Source organism: Macaca thibetana, chromosome 15 (genome assembly GCF_024542745.1).
Source record: "Macaca thibetana thibetana isolate TM-01 chromosome 15, ASM2454274v1, whole genome shotgun sequence".
Lineage (NCBI taxonomy): Eukaryota > Metazoa > Chordata > Mammalia > Primates > Cercopithecidae > Macaca > Macaca thibetana.
This window is the reverse complement of record NC_065592.1, coordinates 84,096,696-84,119,354: the sequence shown is the minus strand read 5'-3', so window position 1 is coordinate 84,119,354 and position 22,659 is coordinate 84,096,696. Positions and strand designations below refer to the sequence as shown.

Genomic DNA, 22,659 nt, shown 5'->3' with positions numbered 1-22,659 from the left:
CTCCAGACTTTTGTACAAACTATTCCCTTGAGTTATTTTCTTTGGCTCTTCAGCTCCTTCCTCCCACCTCCTCCCCTGCACTGCCAATCCATTCTTTTGCTTGATTAATTTCTCTCCATCCTTCAGGTTTCAGCTTTAAGAGGTCACTTCTTTTAGGAGACATTCCCTGAATCCTCTCACCTCCACCCACAAAAAAGGCCTCCTCCAGATGCCCTTCTCTTCTGCCCAAGCCTCATCTGCTTCCTTTATCATATGCTTATCGTTTTGGATTGTAATTATTTATTTAATTGCATGTCTTTCTGCTAGTTTTTGTGTTAGCAACAACAAGGATCACATTTTTCTTGTTAACTAATGTATAACACTGGGTGCCTACCAGTAAGTATTTGTTGAATGACTAAATGAGTGAAATGAGTTAAATGAGTAGAAAATATCCAGGAAAGTAGCTGTTTTTTACAGTACCTTTGCTGTTGATTCCCTGCCCCACTTTTTTTGGTAGAAGTGATAAGCTAAAATCTATTTTCATGAATCATTGTATATGTTGTTGTAAGTTGGGATTCATATTCATTCCAGTCCGTTATTTATATTTTTCAGGCTGGCTTATTTATTGACAAAGGTGTCAAAACAACAAACTCTAGTGCTGCTGACCCAAGGGAATACCTCTGTTTGGACAACAGTGCAAGGTAAAGCTGGCTCTATTAAGTCACACCCAAGCTATACCTTGTCAAAGCAAAACTTTCCAACTGGAGCTTATTGTGCTGTTACTCTGGTAACACATTTAAAATGAAGTTTTAAAAGTTCATAAAAGGGTTTTTTGAAAACTACTTATTCTGTTGTTCCAGGTCCTGTGACTGGGCTTTTATCTTATTGAAATATCAAAGAGGCTGATGTTTTTCTCCTTTTTCATGGCTATAAATAGATGCTAGAGAGAGTTGCAGAAAGAGAAAGGAAAAAGAGGATATATGTTGAGAAAGTTTCCAAATTTGGTGTGGAGTATGATTCATTGAAAAATAAGTTAAACTAAGATGTTTAGTCTAATCCTTGAAAAACCAAACCATATAGAATTTGTTCTTCGTGGTCAAAATGAACACTGCATTTAATATTTCAAAAGGAATGATCCTGAATTTGATAAGCAACCTGGTTCTGGTTCAGTCCTTTGTAGCCTCAGATTACATCATAGCCAGGCTCTAGTTTACTTCCTTTTGTAATCACAAAATGCATTAGATATGGATCCGCATTTCAGTAGAGTTCTCTTACATGCTATATGTGAGCCAAAATAAAGAAAATGTCCCAGATGAAAATAAAATTTTCTGGAAAAGATGGCGACTTAAAGTCATATTCAGTAGAAACTGTACATATTATTATTTTCCATACTTCAAGTTGATTGACCAGTTTATGGAGTTAATAGGGCGCTAGATTTAATAGGCTTTGTTGACAGACACTTAGGAAAAGAATACCAGGGCTGATTGTTCTTCAGAGAATCAAGGAGGAAGCACACCATAGGTTGGTGAGCCTGACTTCAGGGTGAGGCAGATTCTTGCGACACTTTAATAAGACATGAGATCAGAAGAAAACTGGGGAAAGTCTAGTGGGTATATTACTCATCAGGATTCCTCAAACATCAACTTGATCCTGAAATATTTTGATGCAATGATCAGATAGTATTTGAGAAACCCAGAAACTGTGGGCATTTAAAAAAATAAACACAAAGTACTGGATACCTAAAAGCTGATCAACAAATGAAGTGAAAAAATAGAGGAGATAAACTTAAGAAGAACAAAGAAAAAAGAGTATATAGAGGACAACAAATTATGAACTAAGAGGAGACTAGTAGCTGGCAAATAAAGAATTCTATCTAGAAAGTTACTGCTGCTTTTTCAGTTTTAAAGAGTTTATTATAATTGGTAGAACTAATGTAGTTTATTATAATTGGTAGAAAGTAATGTCTTCTTTGTTTAGAGTTGCCAGAAAAATCCATAAACACAATTGATTCTCTTCCCTGCCTTAAAAAATTACTTATCTATGTATATATATTTATGTATAAGTATAGTAATGTGTATGTGTATATATGTACATGTATTTATATATATGAATAGAGGAGTAAATATATTTGAGTTCATTGATATTTTAATTAGACTTGACAATAAAACAATTTACTCATAATGGCTTAAGTAGTTCCTTACTAGGTGTGTGTATGTGATATTATGAAAATGGTTATCTTTCTTCTCTCCATTATTTATTTCCCTTACTAGTTTATAATTACATATATATTGATAAGGAATTGGACTCCATTTGGAAATTGCTATTGAAAAGAACTGATTATAGCAGAAAAGTAACAAGAGCTTGTGCATATACTGAACTAGTGTTTTGAATATGCTCATATATATATATTAATGCAATTTAGACATGGCAAAAATGATAAAAACTAGCATAAATGAGTAATAAACCAGCTCATGTATTAAACACCAGGCTTAGAGGATCCAGAAGATATTTAATCTGTTCCTCAAAGAGGAAGTTGACTCAGCAGTTAATCAGGGCCAGGCATGGTGGCTCACACTTGTAATCCCAGCACTTTGGGAGGCCAAGGCGGGTGGATTACCTGAAATCAGGAGTTGAAGACCAGCCTGGCCAACACGGTGAAACTAAAAATACAACAAATTAGCCGGGCATGAGGGCAGATTCCTGTAATGCGAGCTTCTCAGGAGGCTGAGGCAGGAGAATCACTTGAACCTGGGAGGTGGAGGTTGCAGTGAGCTGAGACTGTGCCACTGCGCTCTAGCCTGGGCAACAAGGTGAGACTCTGTCTCCAAAAAAACAAACAAACAAACAAAAAAAAACACCTGTGAATCATATAAGCCTTTCCTTGTGTCTTCAAGATGTGAAAATATAGGAATCCAGAGATGGAATATTTTAACTCAAGAAAGCTCTTGGTTTGAAATTAAGGAAATTTCATCTAAAAGAGTGAAAGGGCATTAGAACCAACTAGTACATTTAAAGCAGAGGACAATTAAGAGACGGTTGAGCAGTGCGCTGAAAACTCAACGACGATTAAAAAAAATCAGGAAAATTAACTATTTTCTATATGCCAAATGGGAAAGAAGATGGAAATAAAGGGTATCAAAGCAAATGGTCAGTTACTGATTATTTTTTTCCCCTCCCTGTACAAGTGCCTGGGTGCTGTGGGGGTGTCGTGATTGATTTGTATTGATAGGAAGTTCAGAAAAGTTGAGATGGTTACAGCAGAGAATCAGATGCTGCCTTATAGTACTCTTTTTTTTTTGGCTTTCTTTTAGAACAATGTGTCTCCTTTCCAGAACTCTTCCATCTGCTTGGTATTATGTAATGACTACAAAGCTGTTTGGCAGAAACTACAATGCCAGAGAATAGATGTTGGCTTAGAGTCAAACTTTTTACCTCTTAAGTCAGAGCTAGTTAGGGTAAGGGGACTTGAGCCATATAATCTAAAGACGGATATGATACTCTTTACCTTTGCTGCTACTGCCCCAGTTTATACCACAAGTGCATCTATCTGAAACACATGAAGATCCTTCTGACTGGTCTCCTTAGAGTCCATTCTCTATAATCCATTCTTCAAATAAAAGTCAGTGATCTGTTAAAAGAACAAAAAAGAAATTTGATCGCATCCCTTCCTTGATTCCATGCTTCCATTTACTTCCCATTGCATTTCCAATGGAGACCCAGATCTTTACCTAACCCTTGCCCTCCTCTTTATTCTGTGTCCCTTGCTTCTTTCTCTCCAGCAGACTTCCTTGCTATTCCTGAACATGCCAAGCTCTCTCATGCCTAAGGACATTTGCACTTGCTATTCTCTCTCCATAACTGCTTCTGCCATCATATCCATTTAGTGAGCACCTACTGTGTGCCAACAGCTGTGGTGTTAGCATTAAGCAAATGGTATTTCCTCACTGGTTGAAAATCTCTACCTGCTGAATTGGTTTTTGAAAAGCTGTGATTTTTTTTTCTTCCATTTGTTTTGTAAGATTAAGATAAAAATGATTTTTTTTTTTAAAATAGGTGGCCTTATGGGGCCATTTGAGTATTTGATTATCATGTATTTGGGTATTTGAGCATGATGGGGCTGTTTGAATATTTGAGTTGTTATAGTGGACAGTTTTTGACACCAAGTGTTTTGACCTTTTCACTAAGGTCCTTTTAACTGTTTTAGAGAGAAGAAAAAGAAAAGGTGAAGTTCAGTCTTTATAATAAATATGTTAATTAAATGCAGTCTGGCCGGGCGCGGTGGCTCACACCTGTAATCTCAGCACTTTGGGAAGCTGAAGTGGGTGGATCACCTGAGGTCAGGAGTTCAAGACCAGCCTGGCCAACATGGGGAAATCTCATCTCTACTAAAAATACAAAACTTAGCTGGGCATGGTAGCATCTGCCTGTAGTCCCAGTTACTTGGAAGGCTGAGGCAGGAGAAATGTTTGAACCTGGGAAGCAGAGGTTGCAGTGAACCAAGATTGTGCCACTGCACTCCAGCCTGGGTGACAGAGTGAGACTCTGTCTCAAAAAAAATAAAACGTAAAATATAAAAAAATACAGTCTATTTTAAATTTAGGCATTTTAATGATATTAAACTCAGTTTTGTCTATATGTAAACACTTAACCAGCATACAACTCAAATTATACTCTAGTTCACATATATGTATGTTGAAATATATTATTAATTTATTAAATAAGTTTATATTAGTAACATGTACCTTAAGGATTTGTAAAGACATGCCAGACTTCTTGATCTGGGTGTTTTTGGAAATGATTTTTATGCAATAATATTCTGCAGTGTCCATTTTAATTGATTTTTCAAAAACGAACTAAGAAGATATAAAAGCAGTTGGTTCTCTGGAAACTTGTGTGTAAATAAATGTAATTTCTTCTTTGAGTCTTTAAAATGTAAGTTAGTTGTATCTTAAGAATTTTTCATTTGTTTTGGTCAAATTTAAATTCTGCTTCTTGACAGCTAATTCCTATGGCTTTTGTATTACATTTTTTAAAATTCTTTTTTTATCCCCTAGATTTCGACCTCATCAGGATGCAAACCCTGAAAAACCACGTGTTGCTGCTCTAATCGACAGGCTCATTGCTTTTAAAAATAATGATAATGGAGCTTGGGTCAGAGGAGGAGATATTATCGTTCAAAATTCAGCGTGGGTATTCTCAACCAAGTTATTATATGATGACACTGATGTATTTTCAGATTTTTTTTAAAGCCGGTAGCATGAAAGCACAGTGATGATTCTTGGAATCATATTATTATTATTATTATGAATAGACAGGACAAGCTCTAAGGAAGTATGCTAGAGTTAAAAGACTACAAATGTTTGAAGTAGTCTCATTCTGGTGCCTTTTTTTTTTTTTTTTTTTTTTTGAGACAGAGTCTCGCTCTGTCGCCCAGGCTGGAGTGCAGTGGCCGGATCTCAGCTCAATGCAAGCTCCGCCTCCCGGGTTTACGCCATTCTCCTGCCTCAGCCTCCCGAGTAGCTGGGACTACAGGCGCCCGCCACCTCACCCGGCTAGTTTTTTAAATATGTTTAGTAGAGACGGGGTTTCACCGTGTTAGCCAGGATGGTCTCGATCTCCTGACCTCGTGATCCGCCCGTCTCGGCCTCCCAAAGTGCTGGGATTACAGGCTTGAGCCACCGCGCCCGTCCTTTGGTGCTTTTATTGGAACAGAACTTGCCCAGTGACATGAGAGTTTTTGATGAAATTGAACAGAAACCGGGAATTTAACTTGATATAACAAGTATGGTCTTTGTCAGAGAGCTAAATAAAACTACCTGGATCTTTTCCCTTCATCTTGAAAACTCCTTAGTTTTTCTGATGCTCTTCTATTGCCATTCAAAATAAAAGCTTTATAATTCCACCTAAGTAATTATGTCTTAACTACCTGGATCTTTTCCCTTCCTCTTGAAAACTCCTTAGTTTTTCTGATGCTCTTCTATTGCCATTCAAAATAAAAGCTTTATAATTCCACCTCAGTTGACTTATGCCTTAACATGACTTGAGGCAGTAAGTATCTCACTTTTTTTCCCATTTGTATAATTTTAGGAGTGGTCTCATGCATGTTAAGCTAAGATTTAGTGTTCAACAGTCTAGAAAAATGTGTGTGTGTATTTTTTTTTCTGGCACTGAAATTAGCTTCTTGGCATTTCACGTCATTTCTGCCTTTTTTCATTCAAAAACCTGATATTGTGTTGAAGCTGTAGAAATGGCATAAGAATCATATACCACAGTCTAATTGTTTTAAAAACATAGTTATGAAAATAATAATTATAGCTAATACTTTGATACACTGCTTACTGTTTGCCAGGCACTGTTCCAAACATTAGAAATTATTATTTTTTGAGACAGGTTCTTGCTCTGTCACCCAGGCTAGAGTGCAGTGGTGCAGTCATAGCTCCCTGCAGCCTCAACTTTCTATGCTCCAGCAATCCTCTCACCTTAGCCTCCCGAGTAGCTGGGACCACAGGCATGTGCCACAACTCCCTGCTAATTTTTAAATTTTTTGTGGAGACAGGGTGTCCCTGTGTTGCCCATGCTTGTCTTGACTTCCTGAGATGAAGCGATTTTCCTGCCTCAGCTTCCCAAAGTGTTGGGATTACAGGCACGAGCCACTGCACCTCACCAACACTAGAAATTATTTAGTATGTTTAATACTCTCAAGAATCCTATGAGGAAGGTTATATTTTCATTTCAACTTATAAATGGGAAAAGTGAGAGATAGAGGTTGAGTAGCTTGCCGAAAGTCACACAGCTATAATTGGCAAAGCCAGGATTTGAACTGGGTGCCGTCACTGCATATTCTGTGCTCCTAGTTATTGTGAAATCAGATTTTTGTGTGGTAGTGTAGAGAGTAAATATTGGGACCTCCTGGATTTCATGATAATTAAATATTGAGAGAATTACCTCTTTTTACATAATATGGTGAATTAAAATATTCTTCACTTTCTTTTCTTTTACAGATTTGCAGATAATGGAATAGGACTGACCTTTGCCAGGTTTGTAATTGCTTAAAAATACTTATTTTAAAGCTTTAAGTTAAATAACCCTTGATTTTTTTTTTTCTGATAATACACAGGAATGTTTTATCATTTTTTTAACATAAAAAAATTAGCACCCTCTTCCTGATACCACTAGAGGGCCAAAAATACATTTTTTCTTGATTAATTGAATTCATACCAAAGTACTAGGTTAATATAGCTGGAATTTCACAGAAGGATAATTTTTGCTTGGAAGAAAACACTTTTGATTTAGACTAAAGTTCTTAAAAAGTAGGGGAAAAAAGGAAGGGAGTAAAAGTAGGGAGAAAATTAAAAAACTAATATTTTCTTTCTTATAAGCTGCTCTAATTTAGCAACAGTCTTTAAGAACTAAACTTTTTGTTCTATATGTTTTTCTACAGATAATAGTCATTCTAGTTGTCATGCTAAACACACTTGTCATTTAATTCTTATAGTCAGGACAAGTTTGTTCTCCTCATTTTCAGTGTTGTTGCCTGAGACTAGAGCAATCAATTATTGCTGCTAAATTAAAGTTTGTTTATATGTAGTTTGTAAATCATGTATTAATTCATATGAGGGCTGGGCATGGTGGATCAGAGGTCAGGAGATCAAGACCATCCTGGCTAACATGGGGAAACCCCGTCTCTACTAAAAATACAAAAAAATTAGCCGGGTGTCGTGGCAGGCACCTGTAGTCTCAGCTACTCGGGAGGCTGAGGCAGGAGAATGAGGCGTGAATCCGGGAGGCAGAGCTTGCAGTGAGCTGGGATGGTGCCACTGCACTCCATGCTGGGTGACAGAGCAAGACTCCATCTCAAAAAAAAAAAAAAAAAAAAAAAAAAAAATTAACCAGGCATAGTGGCATGCCTGTAATCTTAGCTACTCTGGAGGCTGAGGTGGGAGTATCTTGTGAGCGCAAGAGTTCAAGGTTGCTGTTCCAGCCTGACCAACAGAATGAGACCCTGTCTCTTAAAAAAAAAAAATTATATATATATATTTATATATATGTGTGTATATATATAGTAAGAGGGGGATATGTATGTATATATATTAAACTATAAGTAGGTACAGGCATTTTTATAGTTTAAAAGCAATTTCAAGGCTGAGTGTGAGGGCTCATGTCTATAATCCCAGTATTTTGGGAGGCTAAGGCAGGAGGATCACTTGAGGCCAAGAGTTCAAGACCAGCATGGGCCACATAGCAAGACCCCATCTCTACAAAAATTTTAAAAAATTAGCTAGGTGTGGTGGCAGGCATGTGTGGTCCCAGCTACTTGGAAGGCTGAGGTGAGAGGATTGTTTGAGCCCAGCAGGACAAGGCTGCAGTGAACCATGTTTTTGCCATTGTACTCCAGCTTGGGCGACAGAGCAAGAACCTGTCTCAAAAAAAAAAAAAAAAAGCAGTTTCTGAAGACTTGTGAATATGTATGAGAAAAAGCTATTGACTTCTTTTAAAAGTTTTAGCTTTTCAGTTATAGCATGCCTACATTTGGGAATACATTTAAACTTTCTAGAGAAATGTAGCTAATGATTGTTCTCATGTTAACAGTGATGGAAGCTTTCCAAGTGATGAAGGTTCCAGCCAAGAGGTATCTGAATCTCTCTTTGTTGGGGAGAGCAGGAATTACGGCTTTCAGGGTGGTCAGAACAAGTATGTAGGCACTGGAGGAATAGACCAGAAGCCTCGGACATTACCCAGGAACAGGTAAGCATTGCTTTAGCTGTAAAGTGTCAAATGTAAGCAATAAAGGAAAACCTAATCCTCAGGGGAGTTTCTGTAATAATCCTGGATGGCTTGGTTCCTACTGTGAAACTCTTCCTATTTTATTATTTATTACTACTACTACTACTGCTACTACTACTACTATTATAATTATTATGTGTATTATCCTCCTGAAATTTTGGAGCATTAGTTATTAAACATTTCATAGATTTAATTATCAATTTTATAACAAAGAAACCTGTCTTGTTTCTCATTCCTTATATAAGACCTTATATAAACTGTTTTCTTCTTCCTTCTTGAGCCATAGAAAGTTGCCAAACCCTAAACTATGACGTTAGGTCAGTTTTTCCTCAATGTGTGTTGTTGGTTTTCAGAAATAGCTACTGGAAAAAGGAAATTACCTACTGAAAAGAGTCCTAGGAAATGAGAGTTGATCGATGCCAAAGTTACCTCAAACCCCCTCCACGGCTGTCTAATTAATGGCGGTTTAGATGTTGAAGGGAACAGCTAGGCTCTTGGCATGTTTTCTGTCGTCATCATCATCACAGAGTCATTAAAATTGTACTTAGCACGTCTTCAAAGCTTTAAGGAAACTATTAACTAATAATTCATATCTCAGTTCTGAGGCACAGTTTGGACTTCTCATTTTACTTGTGAGAAAACCAGGTAGAAAAATATTCAACAGTGTTTTTAGGCCTCACATCTGAGCCCATGTCATAATTCTTCAACAATCAACTCCCCTAGAGGAGTACTATTGCTGGATGTTGGGCTGGAACAGGGCAGAGGAATGGGGCAAACAGACTGCTAGCTTTGGGGAGTAGTGGTGCAGAGCGAGGACTCGGAGGAGAGCTGTACTATTTTCTGGAGAAAGGTCACTAGGCTTGGCTGCTCACCTCTTGTGCTTGTCGTTGTGGAATATTGAGCACTGCTATGTGCTACACGCTGTGTGGAGCTCCTGTTAGCCCTTAGAAGCCACTGGGAAAAGAACCTCATGGATGTTTTCATTGCTAACGTGTATTAAATGCTTATGATATGTCAGGCCCTGTTGTAAATATATTTACTTAATCCTCACAAAGCTCAATGAGATAGGCACTGCCAGCATCCTGTTTTACAAATGAGTATCTTACTAAAGGTAGAGGAGGTGGAATTCAAACCCAGTTAGGTTGTCTTCAGTGCTGTGCTCTTCATAATTAGGCTCTCGCTGCTGCTTCTAACGTGTAGATTTTTTAAAAAGCTGTATTGGTTGGCATATGGGCTGCAATGTGATGGTGGCCAAATCAATTCCACTCTGTGTTTTATATCGACCTCCAGTTTTGTTTCAAAATGCTTTTTGCTGTTTGGTAAGGAGGATTTTCCAAAATCAAAATTTCTCATTGATTAATGGAATCTGCTTTAATCTTATTATATCTTTACAACCTGTGTTAGTCCATTTTCACACTGCTGATAAAGACATACCTGAGACTGGGCAATTTAAAATCAAAAGAAAGAGGTTTATTGGACTTACAGATCCACACGCCTGGGGAGGCCTCACAATCATAGCAGAAGTCAACGAGAGCAAGTCACATCTTACGTGAATGGCAGCAGGCAAAAAGAGAGAGCTTGTGCAGGGAGACTCCTGTTTTTAAAACCATAAGATCTCGTGAGACTCATTCGCTATCATGAGAACAGCACGGAGAAGACCCGCCCCCATGATTCAATCATCTCTTAATGGGTCCCTCCCACAACACGTGGGAATTATGGGAGCTACAAGATGAGATTTGGGTGGGGACACAGAGCCAAACCATATCACAACCTTTTCTACAGGGGAGAACCATGTTGAGATGTACGCTTAGAAATATTAAATACATCATGATGTGAAGGTTTTTAACTAGGCTATTTGGTTTTCTTGCTAGCATATATGCTTTTGCTGTAAAACATTGCCTAGTTGTAGAATAATTAGTTGCTATAGAGATCCTCTGCCATGCAGTTAAAGAATTAATAGGAGAGGAACTTAAGGAATTCAGAATATTACCAGTTCCTATACATTAAGTATGGTTATTGATTTATGATTAGTAGGCTAAGGAGTTTGTGTTTGAACAGAAAGGGGAAAATGAATAAAACAAAATTCTCAGTCTAGCTAAACCTGTTGTCATGGTAAGCCTTGAGGGCTCATGCTTTCACACTTTTAAGTGTATCATTTTACCTTTGTACTGTCATTTAGTGGCTTAAGAGTCAGTTCCCTGCCTAAGCAAAGGCTTGTCTTTTGTTCTCATGGCTGGAGATTTGGAAACAAAGACCAAAGTACCTGAGGTTCCAAATAAAAGATCTTAACTGAGTTGATTCTAGGAAAACAAAGTCACCTCTTCAGAGAGGCCTCCATTCTGTCTAAAATAGCATCTTTCTCCCCACCCAATCCATCATAATGTCGTGTCTTATGGTCTCTATAGCACTTATTTTCTGAAATGATCCTTTGTTTTTCTGTTTGTCTTTCCCACTATAGCGTATGTTTCATTTGATCAGGGATCTTGTTTTGGTTCCCATTGTATCCTAGAATTTTGCATAGTGCATACAGGATATTTAGCTGTATTCATAAAACAAGTAAATGAAGTGCTGCTAAGGGGACAGCCCATGTGCATTAAACAAAATCTTGTATTTCCACAGGACATTCCCAATTAGAGGCTTTCAGATTTATGATGGGCCCATTCACCTCACCAGGAGCACTTTCAAAAAGTATGTGCCAACTCCAGATAGGTACAGCAGTGCAATTGGCTTCCTCATGAAGAATTCCTGGCAGATAACCCCCAGGAATAATATCTCCCTCGTGAAGTTTGGTCCACATGTAAGTATGTTCTGTCGTTCCTATGTAGTGACTATGGTGAGAAAAGGAGGGATAGACAAGAATGCAAAGGATTTGCACTGAGTCTGTATAAGTGGGAGGAAAAACACACACAGAGGCAGCTCCTAATTCCATGCACACTCTCCCATTGAGTTCAAGGTGAGAACAGAAGTCCCGTGTGACTTGGGGTATGTTTGACATTCAAGTCATACCTTGATAGGGAAAATGACTTCAAGAGATGATACAGAAATTGTAGAGTTTCATAGGAACAAGAGCATATACAATTTTGGAAAATTCAGTGAAATATGCTGGTTGGGTAGTCCATTTCCACTAAGAGATTTGGGTCCTTCCTGCTATTTTACTTGTCTGAGGGCTATTCTTCTGGGGAACTAGAGGATAAGAGGTTGGGAATAAAGCAGAATACTGTGACAGTGTGATACCAATTAGGTTATTTCTTTTTTCTTTTCTGTTTTTTTTCCTTTGAGGCAGGGTCTCACCCTGTCACTCAGGCTGCCGTGCAGTGATGTGAATGGTGGCACAATCATGGCTCACTGCAGCCTCAACCTCCTGGGCTCAAGCCATCCCCCACCTCAGCTCCCTAAGTAACTGGGTCTACAAGCATATGCCACCACATCTGGCTACTTAATTTTTTTTTTTTTTTTTAAATAGAGAAAGGGCCTCATTAACCTGGGCTGGTCTTTAACTCCTGGCCTCAAATGATCCTCTCAACTTGGCCTCCCAAAGTGTTGGGAATATAGGTGTGCGCCACTGCACCTGGCTGAAATTGGGTTACTTCTGATATAAACTGTTGGAAGGTTTTTATAAAGATGGCAGATAGACTGTAAAAATTACCATTTACAGTAGAGTAGCCCACAGGAATCGTTTTCTTACCAATTTCACCAGTATCACCTGTACTTGTAACACATGGGACGATCTGATTACATGCCCCCAGGCTTTCACCATCTTGCCAGTTCCATGATGGCAGTGGCATGAGAAAGAGAAGTCTCAGGACATCTAGCTCCCTGCTCCCACAGGCAGCCACACCTGGGAAATAAATCATCATTCTCTCATTCACATCCACCCACAAACTTTATAGTTGCCCAGTTTAAAATAGAGCTTGATAGGTTTATCAAAGTCTATGTCCGGTTTTCTGCAACAGTTTGGGCGTGGATCAGAGGCACAGGTACAAATTGGAGTGTCAGCTTGGTTGGCTGGTTCTTTCTTAGGCCATGTGACTCCAGGGGAGGGGTAGGACTAGGCTGGTAGAGGGCATCCACATAAATCAGCAGGATGAGTCTTGGATCACCTGTCTGGTGTGGAGACTTGCTGTTTCCTTACTGCCCACGTGGACCTCCCCGTAGTTCTCCATGTAGCGCCATCACTGCCATAGGCATACTGAAAAGCGGTTTGTTAGACACTGTATTTGTTGTCCTAAAGTTATAACAGCAGAAGACAATCCATAGTGTTTAAGTCCAGCAGTTCATCCAGTCTGGAGTTTTCTATGGTGGGGGTGCTCTGAAGCTTATAAACGGAGCAGTTTGCAAAATTTGCTTTACTTAAAAGGGTGGAAAATATGCTCGAAACTTTTATCAGATTTAACCATGTAGGAAAAGAGAAAAAGTATGGAACCAAGAACTTGCAGCTACTTATCCTAGATGTCACAGTTTTCCATTGAGTTGCTTATCATTTAGATGTTCTGTTGATTTAAAAACACCCCGGGGCAAAAAGTGCATAAAAGCATTTAAGAGATATATCTGCGTGACTTGAATAGCATTAGTATTATATAATTTACTGTTAATGAGAAGCAGCTAAAGGCTGTAAAACATGTCACCGGCAGCCCATTTTGCAGCTGTGCATTATGTGTTTGATAAAGGCTTTAAGTAAACTCCACTGGATGTGAAAATTATTGAGCTGAGTTTGGTCTGTATTGAGGAGTAAGATAGTAGTATGGGCTTTTTAGCAGATTCAAGTGAGTTTATCAGTAACTCAGCCATACTAAGCCAACACTTAAACTGTGTTTCTGTTTTGACCTGTACTTCTCTGTTTATTTTTTTGGTGGGGGGGAGTCATATGAACAAGTAACTAAAGCATTTGGAGATAAAATGATTAACTAGCTCTGAAGATAACTTGTCATAGATTTTTATTTCATTGAGGTATAATTTACATATAGGGGAATGCACAGATCTTACATGTACGGTTTATAATTTTTAACAAATGTATATGACTACATAGTCTCCCTTGAGTTTTGTCTGGGGAACAGGTAATAGTTTTTAAGTGGGGAAAAGAGGAATACAAATAAAGATGACGTTTAACATTTGCCCATTAAATACCATAAGGTTTTGGGAAATTCCCCCCAACCCCAGTATGTCATTAATTGAGTAGAAAGCTCAGGTTGACTTGAGTGCCATAGCTGACAACTATGAACTGTAACTCAGAACTGCTCTAACCTTAAAGCAATCACAATGGATCTGCAGTCGGGTCACGGCAGGGGATGCTGCGATGGCAGGAGCCCTCACTTTGTGATGTCTTTCTTTTTCACTGTGGTCAGGTCTCTCTGAATGTCTTTTTCGGAAAGCCTGGTCCCTGGTTTGAAGATTGTGAGCTGGATGGTGATAAGAACTCCATATTCCATGACATTGATGGCTCTGTGACAGGATACAAGGATGCTTATGTGGGAAGAATGGACAACTACCTGATCCGCCATCCAAGCTGTGTAAATGTTACTAAGTGGAATGCAGCGATCTGCAGCGGGACCTATGCACAGGTAGGCTTAGCAAACGTATAATGCCCAAGTTCCTACCAGCTCCTGCCAGCACTGCTTCTGTGAGAAGTACTCTTCAGCTTTTCAGCGTGATTGACATTTTCCAAAGTGTGATCTATCTTCCTGTCCTGTCCTGTCCTTTCTTTTCTTTCTTTTGATTCATTAGGAGTCATGGACTCCTGGAATTTTTCTTAAAACTCCCCAACTCCAGATCTGTTTAAGAGGTGAAAAAGTGAGTCCCAGAGAGAACAGCTGATTTACCCTGGGTTAAAGTGGTTGGAACATAGTTGGGGCAAGAACCTATGTTTCTTGACACTTAGGTTTTCTTGCCACACTACAGCTGTGCCCTCTAAGAGGTATTTTTATCCTTTGCTTTTGGGGTCATTAATCTCTACTTAAAGAATCTGACTTTTGAGCAAAATATCAGTAGGTCACATGAAAAGTGAGATGTTCCGGGGACAGAGCTGGAGATTAGGAGTGAGTGGATAAGAAAGGAATCTAAGGAAAATTTCCTAATTATATTATGATATAATGTCTATGAAAATATGGAGATGATATCCATTGAGAAGCATCTCTTTGAAGACATTAAGCATTAATGTGTATTGATGCCTAGTATAAGAAGATGAACTAATTTGCAAGGTAATAATATATAGTTAAGAGCACAGACTCTAGAGCTAGACTGCCTGGGTTTGAATTCTGGGTTTGAATTTGTTATTTTCTAAAGTATGCATTGGGCAAGTTGATTAACTACTCTATGTCAGTGCACAATGGGGATAATAGTAATTACTCTCATAGGAGGCTGTTGTGAAGATAGAGTACATGCGTATATGTAAAGCATTTAGCATAAGGCCTGCCACATAGTTCAGTGCTTTGCTGCTCTTAGTATTATTTAAGGAGAAGAGCAGTAAGTTGCAAAGGTGATTTTAATAGTCAAATTTTAGTGGGTGGAAGAGATTGCAGAATGGAGGTACCAGTTGCCCAGGATTTTGAAAGGAGAAGATCCTCCCCTCGCGCTCTGCCCCATGCAGACAATTAAAGGGTAGGAAGTTTTTTTTTTTTTTTTTTGAGACGGAGTCTTACTCTATCACCCAGGCTGGAGGGCAGTGGCACAATCTCAGCTCACTTCTAGCGCCGCCTCCCGGGTTCACACCATTCTCCTGCCTCAGCCTCTCAGGCAGCTGGGACTATAGGCACCCATCACCGTACCCGGCTCATTTTTTTGTATTTTTAATATAGACAGGGTTTCACCGTGTTAGCCAGGATGGTCTTGATCTCCTGACCTCATGATCCACCCGCCTCGGCCTCCCAAAGTGCTGGGATTACAGGCATGAGCCTCTACACCCAGCCAGGATTAAATAATAGACTGTAATCCCAGCACTTTGGGAGGTTGAGGCAAGTGGATCACCTGAGGTCTGGAGATCACCTGAGGTCACCAGCCTGGCCAACATGGTGAAACTCCATCTCTACTAAATAGAAAAAATTAGCCAGGCGTGGTGGTGGGCACCTGTAATCCCAGCTACTTTAGGGGCTAAGGCAGGAGAATCGCTTGAACCTGGGGGCAGAGGTTGCAGTGAGCTGAGATCACACCATTGCACTCCAGCCTGGGCAACAAGAGCGAAACTCTGTCTCAATGATGATGATGATAATAATAATAATAAATAATAAAAAGCTTTTAGTCTTTTTGAAGCTACAGTTTTGGCTAAAGTTCTTGCCAGCCATGCGTTTTCATGCTTATGTGCATGTGTGCATACATCTGTCTGTCTGTCTTAAAGTGGCAGGTACGCACTAATGAAAATGTTATATTTTTTAAGTGATCATAAATGTTTCTATAAAATATGTGGTTATGGTAGCTCTTTTATAAATTACCATTGCGACTATCAATATGACATATTTTTCATTTATTCAACATTCACTCAGTAAAGCATTCAGTCCTTTGAATATCTAATGTATTTGAGAATATTAACCTGATCTATATTACAAATCAGAGTAGTAATTCTGTTTTTATTTATAGATGAAGAAAGAAAGAAGTCATCTAATACTCCTCAGGGGGCACTGGGAATGGTAGGACCATAGACCAGAAATTTACTCCTGAGAATTTGAAATTTGGGCCAGAAGCCCAGATCTGCTGCCATTTGTTGTTACTTAGAAATGATGTAGTATGCCAAAAATGGGAGCAATTGGATCTCGAGATAGAATGATCATTATTTAACTATTTGTAACTATTTTTTAGTAGAATATGTGCTTTTTTTTTTTTTTATTTTTTTTATTTTTTTATTTTTTTGAGATGGAGTTTTGCTTTTGTCGCCCAGGCTGGAGTGCAATAGCGCTGTCTTGGCTCACTGCAACCTCCACCTCCCAGGTTCAAGCAATTCTTCTGCCTCAGCCTCCCAAGTAGCTGGGATTATTATGGGCATGCGCCACCATGCTTGGCTAATTTTTGTATATTTAGTAGAGACGGGGTTTCACCATATTGGTCAGGCTGGTATCAAACTCCTGACTGCCAGTGATCCGCCTGCCTTGGTCTCCCAAAGTGCTGGGATTACAGGCGTGAGCCACTGTGCCTGGCCAAATATGTGCCTTTTGATGACCTGAGGGATAAAGGTGCTCAGGGAGAAAGATGGTGATATAGGGAGAGTTAAGGTTACTAAGGCAGGGGCCAGATATGCAGTGTATGTATAGCCTCATATATATATACACACACACACATATATATAAATGTACATATAAATATACATATACATAAATATATATAATTAAATATATGTTAAACATAAATATGTTAAAATTAATATATATTATATATTGAATATGTATTTAAATGAAGACAGTCAATAGTCTTAAAAATGTTTCCTATTTTAAATCTTTAAGTGGTGTCAGAAGAGTATTAAATAATTGACGTAGTTAAAAAGGACATAAAATTGAGGAGTCAATATCGATAAGATTATAGAAATAACAGGGAAAAATACAGCAGTATTGTAGATTAAATGTCAATACTCTGCAGCTGCTTTAATATTCTGGAGAATTTGGTTACAGATACTGATTTGTTTTAGGAGATTTGTTCTAAGAATTTTCCTTTGTAGGATACATTTGGGGATGGCTTTGTTTTGGCATGGCAAGTAGCTCTAATGCCACTGGAGTACATTCAGGACTTTCAAATTTGTCTCAGTTTAGTATGTTTTTTCAGTTGTTGCACAGTACTTTATAACTTTTTTTTTTGAATGGGTGAAAAATGGCTTTGTGGCCTGATGTAGGTCATGGAAAATTGAAAGCCAAAACTCTAAGATGTGTAAATTTTTCATCTCTTGGTTTAGAGGAAAATCTCTTAGATTTGAGTAGAGGATATCAGTTTTCACATTAGTTTACTAATTTTTTTTGTATGTGTGTTCTTTAGACTGAGAGATTTCTTTGACAAGCCATATAAGCCACAGAAGTTTTATATTCTGATGAATAAGCTGGCCTGTAGTAGTGGAAGCGATGATGAAGATCTTGGCTAGCAGAGCACATGGTCTGTTTTTACCATTTCTGGTTTAAGTCGGCTGCACTATACGTGGCTTAGGATGTAGTTGGCCGCTGCTCACTTAGTCTGGCACAGATCACAGAATCTCCCTTTTCAAAGTCGAGACACTTGACTTTGTGCTGCAAATGTCTGTTTAGCTATTTAAATTTTCATTCTCTTCCCTTCTTGATTATTTTTTCAAGGTCTATGTACAGACATGGAGCACTCAGAATCTTTCTATGACCATTACACGAGATGAGTATCCGTCCCACCCTATGGTGCTCCGAGGTATTAATCAGAAGGCTGCCTTTCCACAGTACCAGCCTGTGGTCATGCTGGAGAAGGGATATACCATCCACTGGAATGGGCCAGCACCGCGGACTACATTTCTATACCTCGTCAACTTCAACAAGTATGTTTCTGTTACTGTTATTTCAAATAGTTAAGCAAGTGGTAATTTAGTGGAGAAAAAAAATAACTTATATCTCCTTTGCAGCAAACAAAGAAAGCCAATTTTATGTACTTTGCTTCCCTTGTGGGGAGGCTGTATATTTTGTGTTTATGGAATTAAGAGATTATACAAATTGAATCCTGTCATTTCAAAAGCATTTTTTTTTTCTCTGTGGTCAAGTTATTATGCACATTAAGCCATTCAACAATAGGTTTTAATACAGTCTGCGGAATGCTTTAATTCCCTGTAGTTGGGATGGGAAGTAGTTTTCTATGTAGTTCCAGCAGAACATTTGCTTACCTGAAAAATTAAAAGATTTTTGAGGCTGAGTTTAGACTTGTCAGAAGAAAGTGGTGGGACGGATTAGTAATGCCTGTAGGGGCAGGAAGTGAAAGAGTTGGGACATGAAGGCCAGGTATTTGCTAGCCCTGCCTGAAGGCACTATTTTATCCCTTCTTGATTTCTCAGTTGTCTGTTCTAATATCACATGCAATCCAAGGTGCTATTTTTATAATTGATTTATTCAAGTGTTTATTGTCTGTGAGTTGACATAAAGATGAATGAGAGAAGTACTTGCCTTCTAGGAGTTCACAGTAGACAGGTAGAAAAAACTCAAACACCAAAGCTATTTTTTAGTGGACAAATGATAGACCAACTATTAAATAATTCTGCCTAAAGGAGTTGAGCCAGGCTGAGGTGAGGAATGATTCTGATGAAGCAATCCATCTTGTTCTATTAATAAAAGCACAGTGTTGGGAAAGGGCCAGTTCTCCTGGGGGAAATGATGGATTCAGTGTGATGGGGACATAGGGTGTATCAGAGGAAGTGACAGAAGGTGAAACTAGGAATGTGGGATGGGACTATTTAGAAAGGGAGGGGTAAACCACATGTATCTTATCAATCTAGATACATGTGGATATTAACCCATGCGACTCCATGAAACTGCTGAGATATGTACCTGAAAAATTGAAATGGCTTGTTCACCTGAGTTGTCATCAAGCCCTGACTTGTCAGAACACTCTTAAAACATCCAGTTGAAATGAACGGAGTAGGACTAGAGCATATAGGAATTCAGCTTTAAGCAAGTCACCTCCAAGGATGATGAACATTGTGGCAGATGCCCTTGTTCTGAGATTGTTAGGGTTCTGGCATGTGCTCTGAGCTGAACCATTACCATTACTGTTACTGTTTTCCTGTAATCCTTGCTGCGGCCCTCTGTGCCCCACCCACACAGTCAACCAAGCCCAAAGGCCAGTACTGATTCCTGCCTCTTCTTTTTCCCTCATCACTCCATCTTATCAGTAACGGAACCCTGTTGGTTCCAGCTCCTAAAGTCATCTACATCTGTCCACTTCTTTCTACCCACAGTGTTTGTGGCTAAGTCAAGCCATCATCTCTTGCCTGGCTCCATGGAGCAGTCCCCACCTCAGTCTCCCCACCTCCAATCCTTAGTCCATATTGTGGCCAGAGTGAGATTTCTGAAAGCCCAATCTGATATCATCAGTGAGTTGCAGAGAAGTCAATGAAAGAAACAAACCATTGTCAGAGAGGATGGAGAAATGTCAAAGGGTGATCAGTACTCTATAAGTTATATTGGGCAGAATTATGAATTGGAGGTGAAGTATGACAATAAAATGATATGCAGTGTTCTTTAAAGTACTGTGCGTACCTTTCCATCAAATACTGAGCAAGTAAAAACATTTTAAAGTAAAAAAAAAAAAAAAAAGCTGAGCCTAGAAGTTTCAAAAATCTACATGGGCATGAAATTCAGTCATACTTGTTTAATTAGCTGAAACTTTATAAAAATTACATGATGGTCAGAGGCAAAAGGAAGAGATGGACAATTTTTTCCCCCCTCAATTTGAGATAATTATAGGGAAGTCATAGATTTTGTCATAATGCCATTTCTGAAAAATAACGCTTTTAGAAGTTATGAAAGCAGTACTTATTCATTCAACAAAATAAGGAAAATGGAGAAAAACATAAAGAAAATGGAAATAATCTATAGTCCTCCTAACCAAAGCGAGGTAAACATATATAAACATATATAGTATACATATATAGTATATTGTAAACATATATAGTATATTCCCCTCTTTCTAACCTCAAGTTGCTTTGTGCCTATGAATGTGCCATAATTTTTTTAACTTACCCCATGAACATTTAGGTCATTTCTCCTGCCCACCCCCTACTCCCCCTCCCCCCGCATTTTGCTGCTATAGACAATAATTCATAGAACATGTCTTCTTTTATATCTTTTGTCTGCATTTTCTTTTTTTTTTTTGAGACGGAGTCTCGCTCTGTCGCCCAGGCTGGAGTGCAGTGGCCGGATCTCAGCTCACTGCAAGCTCCGCCTCCCGGGTTTACGCCATTCTCCTGCCTCAGCCTCCCGAGTAGCTGGGACTACAGGCGCCCGCCACCTCGCCCGGCTAGTTTTTTGTATTTTTTTAGTAGAGACGGGGTTTCACCGTGTTAGCCAGGATGGTCTCAATCTCCTGACCTCGTGATCCGCCCGTCTCGGCCTTCCAAAGTGCTGGGATTTACAGGCTTGAGCCACCGCGCCCGGCCTTGTCTGCATTTTCTAATTATTCTTTAGTGGGATTATTTTTTTCACTTTAAAACCTAGGTAAGCAACATTTTTTTTTTTTTTTCTTGAGACAGCATCTTGCTCCATTGCCCAGGCTAGAATGCGGTGGTGCAATCTTGGCTTACTGCAGCCTCTGCCTCCTAGGTTAAATTAATTCTCCTACCTAAGCCTCCCAGGTAGCTGGGACTACAGGTGTATGCCACCACACCCAGCTAATTTTTGTACTTTTTGTACAGATGGGGTTTTGCCATGTTGCCCAGGCTGGTCTCAAACTCATGCACTCAAGTAATCTACCTACCTCAGCCTCCCAAAGTGCTAGGATTATAGGCATGAGCCACTCTGCCTGGCTATATGAAGAATTTAAGGCCTTGTTACATATTGTTTAAACATTTTTTAGAATGACAAAAAAGTTCGGGAAATAGTGATGATGATTGAACAACATTGAGAATGTACTTATTGCCACTGAACCATATGGCTAAAAATTATTAAAATGGTAAATTTTATGGTATGTATATTTACTATAATAAAAAGGTCAAAAAGAAAATGATAAAAAGTGGAAATGCTTTTAACGATTTTTAAAAAGGATTAATTTTATATTTAAGGATACTAAGAAAATCCTATGGCAATTTAGTGATATGCATCAAAAGCTTTAAAAAGGCATATACCTTTATATCCAGCAATTTTCCCACTAGGAACTCATCTGAATACATTTATAAAAGGTAAAATTATATTTATAAACAAAAAAATTCTTTAGAATGCTTTTGCCAGTGTACAGTTCCACTCTTCATATATTAGTGTTTCTATCTTGTACACCTATACCCAACCATCTCACTTAATTTTCTTATCTTTTTAGAGTGTCTAAGTATATTTTATCCAGCTTTTTAAAATGTTCTTTGAAATCCTGTTAAAACTAAGAATTTTTAGGGCTGGGCATGGTGGCTCATGCCTATAATCCTAGCACTTGGGAGGCTGAGGTGGCGGATCACTTGAGGTCAAGAGTTCGAGACCAGCCTGACCAGCATGGTGAATCCCCGTCTCTACTAGAAGTACAAAAATTAGCTGTGCATGGTGGTGTGCCCCTGTAATCCCAGCTACTCGAGAGGTTGAGGCAGGAGAATTGCTTGAACCTGGAAGGTGGAGGTCGCAGTGAGCTGAGATCGCGCCACTGCACTCCAGCTCAAGCAAAAGAGCGAGACTCCATCTCAAAAACAACAACAACAAAAAACAAAATCAAAAAAAAAAATTTAAAGGCTCGTATTTTTGCTATATATCTATTGATATGAGAAATTTGAGCAACAAATGAAGGTGGGTGATTTGTTACTATGTCATGGTTCAGAACTTCCACTGTCAGTGGCCCAGCATGCCAAAGAAATTTAAGGAGGAGAAAACCATGGGCAGGAAGTGGAAGAAGTGGGGCATGAAGGGCAGTTATTTGCATATGCTATACTGCTTAACAGATAATGGCTCAAGTGTAAACTAATTTTTTTATATTTCTCCTTTAAAGGAATGACTGGATTCGAGTTGGCCTTTGCTATCCGTCAAACACAAGTTTTCAAGTTACCTTTGGCTATTTGCAGCGGCAGAATGGCTCATTATCCAAAATCGAAGAATATGAGCCTGTGCATTCATTGGAAGAACTGCAAAGAAAGCAATCTGAGAGGAAATTCTATTTTGACTCCAGCACGGGGTAATTCAGTGAAACCAGGCAATGAGAATTATTCCTATTTTTCTTTAATGGTGAAATTGCTAGTTCTTCAGCATCGCGGCTGTTTAGTAAAGCAGCTGATGTGGGTAATTCTCTGCACAT

General features: G+C 38.9%; 2 protein-coding genes across 3 annotated transcripts in view; one reads left to right on the top strand and one right to left on the bottom strand.

Annotated features, from left to right (window-relative positions):
- The window catches only part of C15H9orf85 (chromosome 15 C9orf85 homolog), an 867,064-nt gene that overhangs the window by 264,624 nt on the left and 579,781 nt on the right, over positions 1 to 22,659 (bottom strand). The window lies entirely within an intron of this gene.
- Positions 1 to 22,659, top strand: part of CEMIP2 (cell migration inducing hyaluronidase 2) — an 87,254-nt gene that overhangs the window by 47,566 nt on the left and 17,029 nt on the right. For both annotated transcript variants that reach the window (XM_050760905.1, XM_050760904.1), the window contains exons 12-19: positions 592 to 680; positions 5,034 to 5,165; positions 6,981 to 7,016; positions 8,569 to 8,724; positions 11,383 to 11,560; positions 14,106 to 14,321; positions 18,018 to 18,226; positions 22,357 to 22,539. In XM_050760905.1, coding sequence (XP_050616862.1) covers positions 592 to 680; positions 5,034 to 5,165; positions 6,981 to 7,016; positions 8,569 to 8,724; positions 11,383 to 11,560; positions 14,106 to 14,321; positions 18,018 to 18,226; positions 22,357 to 22,539 — 1,199 coding nt within the window. The remainder of the gene's footprint in view (positions 1 to 591; positions 681 to 5,033; positions 5,166 to 6,980; positions 7,017 to 8,568; positions 8,725 to 11,382; positions 11,561 to 14,105; positions 14,322 to 18,017; positions 18,227 to 22,356; positions 22,540 to 22,659) is intronic.